Here is a 10,634-nt window from a genome sequence, read left to right as displayed (position 1 = left end):
TCGGGATGCACTCCCGTCCACCCTGCCCGTGCAGCGCCCACACCGCCCAACCGCCGCCTTCTCTCCCTGGGTGCCCAGGGCCTTCCCCACCCCCAGCCCACCCTCTGCACCAACACCCAGGACACTTGCCTAAAACCTAAACCCAGTCGTGTCCCTGTCAGCCGGAGGCCCCAGTGGCTCCCCAGCTGCCCACAGAATGTTTCCTCTCCTTACTGTGCCTGCAAGAGCCAGCCCAGTCCAGTGCCTGCCCACCTTCCGGGAGAGCGATCCACCCTGGACTCCTCTGTCCTGCAGGTGAGCATGGGGGTGTGTGGTGCCTTGCTCTGGCTATGCTGGCCATCTAGAATGACCCCATTCCTCATTTATACCTGCTGAAGTCCCTGTTTACCCTCAAAAACCTGGCTCAAGTCCCCTCCCCAACCAAAGCCAAAACCAAGCTGGACACAGAATAGACAATTCACAAAGGAAATTAAAATGGTTTATGAACACTGATAAAAGATGTTTAAACATACTAGTAATCAAGTACATGTAAGCAATATTGAACCTTTGCCCGATAAAGTGCACAATAACTAAAATATAGTAATAATGCCCAGGGTTGGTATGGGTGAATGGGCACTTTCATACGTGGGCCGGCAGGAGAATCACGTGGGGCCTTCCTGAAAGTGAGAGGCAGGCAGCAAAGACCTTAAGAGGGCTTCGTGCTTTCATCCAGCAAGGCTTCTTTTAGGAACTTATCAATAGGGAATAATCCTAGATGGACACAGAATTTCATGATAAAGCTATAAATCACAACTTTGCTCATAACAAAAAATTAAGAGAGCCTGAATTTCTGGGGTGCCTGGGCAGCTCAGTTAAGCATCTGACTCTTGATTTCAGCACAGGTCATGATCTTACAGTTTGTGGGTTCGAGCCCCGCATCGGTCTCTGTGGTGAGGGCAGCAGAGCCTACTTGGGATTTTCTCTTTCCCTCCCTTTCTGCCCCTCCCCTGCTCACATGCACTCATGTAAACACGTGCTCTCTATCAAAAAAATAAACATTAAAAAACAGATAAAATAGCCTGAATTTCCTGTAATTATATAATACATAGTCCTTCAAAATGATGTTGTAAAAGAAATTTTAATGGTATGTAAAGGTGCCCACATTGTGTTTAAGGACAAAGCAGGTTACCAAATGGATTCTAGGATTCCGTTCAGAAGCACCCACACGTAAGCACGCAGGTGTATGGGTGCACGTGCGTGTCACAAGTACATACATGGATACACAAGACTGGAGACACAGTGGAGGCGGACAGTTAACAGCACTCGCCTGTGTGTGCTGGAGGGGTTAGGGCACTTTCTTCTTGCTGCCTCTGCCCCAGCGCCAGCCCTTCCCCCTCCTCCAGCCCATCCACAACTTCCTCAGAAAGAACCCACGTGACTGGCTGAATAGCCCACTATGCCCTCGTTCAAGGGCTACAAAGTATAGAGAAGAACGTGAACAGCTGGGAAAAACAGTCCCACTAGATTCACACGTGAAAAAACCAAGTGGCAAAACACAGCGCAAAAGGAATCTCCTTTCTGTGAACCAAACCAACCAAACAATAACAAAAAACAGCAACAAATCCCCCCCAGAACCCACAGGGAACCCCTTCATGTATTCATTTCCTTTACACAAGTTGCATGACGCGTGCTCTGAAGATGGGCGGATGGCCCTACAGCAGGGCTGGGAGTTAAACCCTCCAGCTGGCGGCTGGAGCTGTGCTACCCCTATAGCGGCCCTACGCTGCTCAGAGTCAAATGAATTAAAGTGAACTGAAATTCCAAATGTCGTGACTCAACAGCACCTGCCCCCTGTCAATAACTGAACAGCCACATGTGACTACTGACTAGACGGTGCAGACGCGGGACACCTCTTCCACTGTAAGAAGTCCAACTGGACAGTGCCGTCTACCGCGTGCTCGAAAGGTCGGTGTGGCCATGTGAAGAGCTAGTGCCACCTCGGGGCGGGGGGGGCTCTGCAGCATTCGAGGGGGGGGCAGATGACCCCAGGATCCTCTTGAGCCCCGATGTGGGGTTAGCTCTGGCTGGACTCTGGCTCATGGGATCCCAGACTCCCAGAGATAATGGGCCATCCCTGCTCCCCCCTCTGCACTGGCTCAGTCACCTCAGCAGTGTCCCTGCCTTGGGGCCACCCAGGCCTCCTGCCCGCAGCCATGCCGGCCACTCCTGAACTAAATACACGTGTGGTGCTCTGGCAGCCTGATCAGAGGGCAGGGGGGACTTCCCAAAGGGTCCACCCCCGCGTTGGTGGTATAGTGGTGAGCATAGCTGCCTTCCAAAGGGTCCACCCCCACCCACCCCTTCACCAGGCACCAACCCCACACCCCAGGGAACAAGAAAGCAGGCCTCAGTACGGTTACCAACATCTGACCACATGCCGCCCTGCAGACCCTGACCGCAGACCTCATACACCCTCTGCTGCCCCTCTCCTCCTCCTGCAACCCTCTCTCTGAATGCAGACAGTGACACTCCAGCTTGCTTTTGCCTCTTGCCGCCTGGCCCTGCTCCCTGGCTGCACACTTACAGGGTCCTCAAGCCGTCCAGGCCCCGGAACATGCCGCTCCGGATGGACTCCAGCTGGTTGGCGGTCAGGTGCAGCTCGCTCACAGAGGCCGCGCCCTCAAAGGCCCCATCTTCTATTTCCGACACCTTGTTGTTGCTCAGATTGCTGGACAGAAGGCGGCAGAAAGATCGTGGAGCTGAGGCCCCTCCCCCACCTTCCTGCAAACCCCTGCAGGGGAGCCCTGCCCCCAGGAACCACCCCCCCCACACACACACAATATTTTCCTTCTCCCTCCCCAGCTAGAGTCCTGGCCACAACCTCCCTGCCAATGGGTAACTCACATCTTCTTCAGATGAGTGAGTTTTTTAAATATCCCAGTGGCCTCCAGGATGGAAATCTCATTGTTGTTTAATCGTCTGTAAGAGGCAATGGAAAGAACTTACACATTCATAAATGACAGACATTAGAGTATTTTCCAAATTGAGAATATTTGGGACTCAAACAAAGGGGCACCCAGAAGACTTTATCTGGCAAAGCGAACCGATTCTCTATCAAAGGAAGGACGGATGAGGGTGCTGGGGGCGAATGGGGATATTTTTAAAACTGAAAATGCCATGAAAACTTATGTACTCAAATGACAGATATGTTTAGCTGTTCGTGCACATAGGCATGAACACAAATTTATATTTTTAAAGAAAAAAAAATAAAGTATGGCCTAAGGTCCAACTTGATCTAATAGAATCACATCTCCCAGAAGGCAAGAGCCTGACTGGGAGAAGCCACCCCTGGCTCAGGCCCTGCCTGCCAGAGACTGGAAGGTCTGGAGGCTGTGAATCAGCAGCAGAGGGGCTTCGCCCAGGAGGTGCTTCTGGCCAAAGCTGCCCAAACAGGGCCGGACCAGAGGAAAGCCCAGAGTGGATCGCATATGGCTAGCAGGACCGGGGCCCGGCGAGGGTGTGGAGGGGCTGGGGGCCCTCACAGCTCGGCCGTGGACTGGGGGATGCGCTCGGGGATCTTGGTGAGCTTCAGGTTGGAGCACTCCACCAGGCTGGCTTCGCAGCGGCACTTGTGGGGACAGACCACGTCGCTGTTGCACTCGCTGTTCAGCTGGTAGTCCTCCGTGCCTACAGTCAGAGGGCAGGGGCGGGAGGCCGAGGGGCCCAGGCCAGGGTCTCCCCAGCCCCCTCAGCCTGTTGCCCCTGCTCACCCGCTGCCACCGCCCCAACCTCCCCCCTCCCCAGGCTGGCCTTGGCCTTCCCCCGCTGGCTCTCCTACCTGGAATGAAGTACTGCTCTTTGGCTGGGGAGAGAAGCAGAAACACCGTGAAGCTGGAATCCTCCAGGATGTGCAGAAAGAGCCCAGGCCCCAATCCCACTGCCTAGGAGTGGGCACCCCAGGAGCAACACTGGGGTCCCAAATCAGGGCTTCCATGTGAAGGCCGTGCCACAGAGCACAGATGTTCCCCGGGCCATGCTGATGCTGGGGTGGTACCACCCCTAACTGAAACTCTAGGGGAGCACCCAGGCCACGGCAATGCTCATGAGCAATGGCACAAGATGGCGTGGGGCAGAGAGGCACCAGGCCCCAGACCAGGCTGCGGGCTCAGAAGCTGACTCACACTGTCCCCAGGCAGCTTCTGCTGCCCCAGAGCCCAGGGGAGGCAGCTCTCTCCCTGAGGAGAGTTCCCAGGCTTCTCGTCTGAAAAGCAGTAGCATGAAAGTAAACTGTCCTGGGAGCAGAGGAACCTGGGTCCTTGTGTGGCCAGTCCTCCCTCGGGGACCTTCAGCCAGCCCTACCCTTCCTTGAGCCCCAGTAAAATGAGGGGTGGGGCTGTCCACCCGTTCAGATCCAAGTCCACAGTCTTAGGACCACCCGCTCTGAGAAGGTCTCCAGTGGCCCAGGACACCCCTGTTGGAGCTGTCCAGAAAACACCCCCCGGGACCCTCGGCAGACTGAAGACAGGCAGGCAGGTGGACAGACAGACAGGTAGGCAAGCAGGCAGCTACCTGAGCACCGGAACTTCTTGCTCTTGATCTGCCCAATGCGCTTGTTGGCAAGGCGCCGGGGGCTGGCGCAGCGGGCCCCGCTCGTCTCAATGGGGTTGGTACGCAGGAAGTCTGCCAGCCCCTTGAGGTTACAGTCGCAGATGAAAGGGTTCTGTGCCAGATGCCTGTCCAAAGGGGGCATCAGAGTGGGGGTCAGAGACAGAGTTGCAAACTTGCGCTGACCTCCGCCTGGATAGGGCCTCGCGCCTCCCAGTGGCTCAAAGCCCAGGGCTGGCCCAGGGGGGAGATGCACCACCTGGGGCCACCCCCCCGGGGCACACCCATCAACTGGAGAAGCCTTGCCAGAGAGGGATCACAGCAGGGAGGGACCTCTGCTGGCTCCGGGCCATCTGGCTGTCCCTGCTACCTCCCCACTCCAAGGCTCATTCTGTCCTCTGCCCATCTACCTACCTGTACCCATCCATCCCCCACCCCACCCTGGGCATTTCACAGACATCAGTAGAGGCAAGAGTGAACTGGAGACTGGCCAGACCACCCCATCGTTCCATGGGTGAAGGGACAGAGCAGGTACTTGAACCCAGTACTGTCTGTGCCAGAAGGCTTTGATGATGGGCCTCGGACAACAGCAGCTTCTTTCCACAGCCTTTGTCAGGAAGGGGATGAAGCCAGGGGTGCCAAGCTGGTCCTGCAGCTGGGGGGACGTATGCCAAAGTGCCTGCTGCAGCCCCTCACTTGTGGGAATCTCCATTCCCACCCCAGGCCATTGGGGCTGCTTCCCCTCACTGTTTCACAGGCTGTCTCTTGACACAAGGGAAAGTCAGAAAGCAATGTCTGGATAGATATTTATTGGGAAGTCACTCTTAGGCTCTTTCCAGGCTGCCTGTGTGACCAGCAGGGTGGACGTGGGGACGGGGCAGCTGTCAGGTGCTGTAAGCAACCACATGGGTGGTTTACCCGTTTGTGGGCCCTCACCACCCCGAAAGGCTCAGAGCAGCCACATCTGAACAACCCCAACAGCCAGCTTGCTGACCTGCATCTGGGCCATCAGAGCAGTGGGCATATCTTGCTTTCCAAACCGAGACACCCATGGAAGAATATTCTAGCACCTGGTCTGGCTACTGTACCTGAGAGCCAATGCTTCTGCATGGAAGTACAGGGAGACAATGCAGGGATGAGCTCAGAGGCCACTTCTCCATCTAATGCTATCACTCCTGGCCATCTACTTAATGGCCTCATACCAGTGTTCTGATGGGGCTACAGGGTTCTGTGAGCAGAGGCATGACCCCTGCTCAGGGTCTGCACCCAGCTCAGCTCAGACCTTGGCCACTCTCTTTCCTGGTCATTGCCTCCTGGGCTCTAGATCCTAGTTGGGATGCTTGGTTGGGGCCTTCTCTGCCCAGACGTCCCTGCCACTCCCCTAGGCACTGTCCTTGCTTTCCTGCCTCCTGTCAGCATCTCCAGGTGGGCTGGGCCCCTCCCACCCCTTCTGCGTCTGGTTGGGCATTTGTCTCCCTATTTAAACTGTCAATCTGCAGAGAAGGCGCGTTTGTGGACTCCCCTTGGCAGAGTTCATTGCTGATTGAAAATGTATTAGGATTCGGGGCTTGCTCTGGGACCCTCCCAACCACCCAGCCACATGTGCCCATGCCTCACTGCCTGGCCTCTGCCTGAACTAATTGCTTCCCTTTGTCACAATCTCAGTAGAAAACTGTTTAAAATCAATCCAATTATGTTGTTCAGGCGCACACTGAAATGTTGAAGGGGTGTGGGGCAGAATATATCCTTTTTAAGAACAGTTATTTGTGTCAAAACCAATCTGTAAAAACTTGAACCACCCACAGAGACAAGTAGCTTAAGTATTTGACACAAATTAGTGTTTTTTTAACAATTGTGAAGGGCAGGGAGCTGAGAAGGGGAAATGTGCAGGAAGAAGAAAAAAATCATCATGTGAAAGGCACGCCCAGAAATGTGCTGCCTGTGTAGCCATGAACATTTGTCACAGCAAATGTGGATAGAAGGTGGAAGGGAATACTGTATTCTCAGTGTCTTTCTTGGAATATGCACTCAAGAAGTCACAGCTAAAAATCTTATGGGAGAGATACTCAGCATCAAATTAAACCCACAATGAGTGACCACTCCACACTCACTAGGGTGGCTATAATCAAAAAGGCAAATGATACCAGGTATTGGCAAGGATGCAGACAAAATGGAACCCTTATAATACATTGCTGGTAGGAATGTAAATGGCATTTATAGCCACTCTGGAAAACTGACAATTTTTTTAAATGTTAAACACAAATTTCCTACGTGAGCCAGAGATTCTAAGAGAAATAAAAGCATTTGTGCACATAAAGATTTGTAAGCAAATATTCACAGCAGCATTATCATAGTGATTCCAAAGTGTATATCCAGATGTCCACCAACTAGAAAGGATAAACACAATGTGGTCTATCCACTCAATAGGAAATTACTTGGCAATAAATAAAAAGGAACAAAGTACTAGTACCTACTGCAATGTGGACGAACCTCAAACACACAGTGCTGGGGCATCCGGGTGGCTCAGTCAGTTAAACGTCCGACTTCAGCTCAGGTCATGATCTCAGTTTGTGGGTTCAAGCCCCACATCAGGCTCTGTGCTGACAGCTCAGAGCCTGGAGCCTGCTTCAGATTCTGTGTCTCCCGCTCTCTCTGCCCCTCCCCTGCTCACACTCTGTCACTCTGTCTCTCTCTCAACAATAAATAAACATTAAAAAAATAAACAAAAACCACAATGCTAAGTGAAAGAAGTCAGTCACAAAAGATGATACATCATGATGATTCCATTTTTATGAAATGTTCAGAGAAAGCAAAATACAAAGACAGAAATTAGACGAGAGGCTGCCTGGGGATAAGCTGGCAATTGGGACTGACTTTAAAAAGGACACAAGAGATTTTGACAGGGGTGATGGAAATGTTCTAAAATTTGATTGTGGTGATAGTTGAACAATTGTAAATATACTAAAACTCACTGAATTATACACTTGGAACAGGTGAATTTTATGGTATATAAGTTATACCTCATGAAAGTGTTTTTTAAAAGTTTTATTTATTTTGAGAGAGAGAGAGAACATGAGCAGGGGAAGGGCAGAGAGAGAGACACAGAATCCCAAGCAGGCTCTGCAATGTCAGCATAGAGCCCGATATGGGTCTTGAACCCATGAACTGTGAGATCATGACCTGAGCCGAAATTGAGTTGGACGGTTAACCAACTGAGCCACCTAGGTGCCCCTCATGAAAGCTGTTTAAAAAAAAAAAACTTAGGGGGAGGCTGGGTGGTTCAGTCGATTAAGTGTCTGACTTTGGCCCAGGTCATGATCTCACATTTCGTGGGTTCAAGCCCCGCATCGGGCTCTGTGCTGACAACTCAGAGCCTGGAGCCTGCTTCAGATTCTATGTCTCCTTCTCTTTCTGACCCTCTCCTGCTCATGTTGCCCTCCCCTTTCAGAAATAAATAAAACATTAAAAAAAAAAACCTTAGAAAAATCTCTTAGGGCAAGGAAAACTGCAGCAAAATCAGTACTGAGACACAGGCCCTGAGCCATGGACAAATGCAGCCGGATGTAGGGAGTCCATATCAGGCCTGACACACGATTCAGTCAAGGAGTTTAACCATCCAAACCTGTACTGAGAATACCCGATTATACCTCAGATTTCTGTTTCTTTTCTTCTTGTTTCAAACTGCATTTTGGTTGTTAACATATAATAGTTGTTTCCGAAAGTCCAGTTCTGTTTTACAGCCTTTAAATAATAAAGTCTATCCTTAGGGAGAAAGCACAACTGAGGGGAAAGCTGACCACCTTCTTGATGATGGTGAAAGAGATGTCGGAGACCAAATCCCTGCTCTACCAGATGTTGTGTGACCTTGAGTGCATCACATGATCTCCTGCCTCGTTTCTTCATCAGTGAAGTCAGGGATGCTAGACACCCACCTCCCCTCCCCATAGGCCACTGTAAGTATCCAATNCATAGGCCACTGTAAGTATATATACTTACAGTGAAGTCAGGGATGCTAGACACCCACCTCCCCTCCCCATAGGCCACTGTAAGTATATATACTTACACAGAATATAATACACAGAAAGGTCAGTGGCCTGGCATTCCGTGAGGACTCAATAAATAGCAGTGACTGTTGTTTTCAGAGTCACCACTATTTCGATCTCACCCGGGGGGAGACTTCCTGTTCTAACATTCTGCTCCAGCTCTGTGCCCCACTATTGCCCTCTGGGCAGTGGCCAAGATCTCAGCATGATGTCTGGTGGTACTCGCTGAAATCCAGCCAGGTGAGCAGACACTGACAGAAGCCATCCCCAGGAAGCGCAATCCATTTGATCTGTTCACTCTCCTTCCACCATGAGAGGGTGACAGGCTCCTCACACGAGGCACTCAGTCCCATTCCCCATCCCCAAGGCTTTCCTGCGTGGGGGTCTCCGACCTTGAAATCTCCTGAGCACGTTTCTCTTGGCCATCCCACCAGCTGCATGAAATAATGCACCTTGCCACTGTCGCCCTGTAACTTCTAATTTCACATATTTGGCAAGATTTCCCCGTAGTGCTCCATCCCCCTCTCCTTGGCTATAAGTAAGTTAAATAGCAGGCGCAGGCTGCAGGCGGGCACCTGGGCTTTAACAAGTTTGTCTTTGCGGCTAACGGCCCTGCTGACGGGTGTGGTTCCTGGGGAGCAGGAGCTGTGCCTTTCTTTGACCTGTTTCACATCCATGCTGGCCCTCCGCGCACATATTGCCTGATGGAGAGCACTGTCCGGCGGATAAACAATGGCAGGATGACAAGGACAACAATGGCCATGGCGATATTAGCAGTACATGCCCTTAAGCACATAGCTCTGGACCCACAGGTCAGCCCATCAAGTCACACTGCAGATAAGGACTCCTTTTTCAAGCATGACCACAAGGGCAATCTCAAATGAAGAAGGAACGTTAGAATTCAAACATCACTGTTTCAAGATCCCTACGGAATGAACGGGCGCAGGCACTGAAATACACAGCTGTGTCCATTACACACAGAGAGAGAACCAGGTATCATATGCCTCCCGAAGGAGGTACACAGTTCTGTGGAGTCATCCTGCCTAAAAAAGAAAAAAAAAATCCGAACCTGACCAAGCTCCCAGATAGAATTTTCTATCTGCAGGACACAGACAGGACAGAGGAGGGTGTGAAGCTACACCTCAGGGAATGGAATCTCCCAGCAACGTGCAGATGGCGGGGAGCTTGGCGGATGCAATCACGCGGTGTCTTCTACAAACACAGCTCAAGGAACAAGGCCATGAGGGGACACATAGACACTAAAAACAACTTAGTGATGCATCAGCCAACATCAGCCAGTTGTATCGCCTCGGCCTGATTCAGGGGCGTCAGGGTGGCTCAGTCAGTTAAGCGTCCGACTTTGGCTCAGGTCATGATCTCGCGGCTCTTGGGTTCGAGCCCCGCATCGGACTCTGTGCTGACAGCTCAGAGCGTGAAGCCTGTTTCAGATTATGTGTCTCCCTCTCTCTCTGCCCCTCCCCCACTCATGCTCTGTCTCAAGAATAAATAAAAGCTATGGGAAAAAAAACCTCCTTATTCAGCCAAGTTATTTTAAAAACTGTATACCATATATGAGACACTTAATTTTAACACTAATTAGATACCTAATGATATCAAAGAAGTGTTAAATTTTTAGATATAATAACAGTGCTGTGGTTGTGTTTTCAAACGTTTGTGCCTCTTATACATATGTGTGAAGTCTGTGTAGATGATGAGTGATGTCTGGGGCTTACTTCCAGATAGTCTGGGAGGTAGGAAGGAGGGATGTAATGAAACAAGACTGGCCGTGAGTTAGAGCTGGGCGATGGAAACTAGGAGGCTCACTACGCTGCTTTTAATATGCTTATAATTTTCTCCAGTAAAAGATTAAAATAAATGCCTAGGGTTGTTTCTCTCTAATTTTTAATTTATAGCCATCATTGCTATGGCCATATTTCATCTGATTTAAGATATTATCAATTGCAGGGCGCCTGGGTGGCTTAGTCGGTTAAGCGTCTGACTTTCGCT

General features: G+C 51.1%; 1 protein-coding gene across 1 annotated transcript in view; it reads right to left on the bottom strand.

Moving 5' to 3' along the window:
* The window catches only part of SLIT1 (slit guidance ligand 1), a 175,169-nt gene that overhangs the window by 35,653 nt on the left and 128,882 nt on the right, over positions 1 to 10,634 (bottom strand). The window contains exons 15-19 of the mRNA XM_077780329.1: positions 4,549 to 4,712; positions 3,818 to 3,841; positions 3,522 to 3,666; positions 2,884 to 2,958; positions 2,564 to 2,707 (exon numbers count right to left, since the gene is read on the bottom strand). Of these exons, the coding sequence (XP_077636455.1) occupies positions 2,564 to 2,707; positions 2,884 to 2,958; positions 3,522 to 3,666; positions 3,818 to 3,841; positions 4,549 to 4,712 (552 nt within the window). The remainder of the gene's footprint in view (positions 1 to 2,563; positions 2,708 to 2,883; positions 2,959 to 3,521; positions 3,667 to 3,817; positions 3,842 to 4,548; positions 4,713 to 10,634) is intronic.

Source organism: Crocuta crocuta, unplaced genomic scaffold, assembly GCF_008692635.1.
Source record: "Crocuta crocuta isolate KB4526 unplaced genomic scaffold, BGI_CrCroc_1.0 scaffold170, whole genome shotgun sequence".
NCBI lineage: Eukaryota > Metazoa > Chordata > Mammalia > Carnivora > Hyaenidae > Crocuta > Crocuta crocuta.
This window is presented reverse-complemented; position numbering and strand designations above follow the sequence as displayed.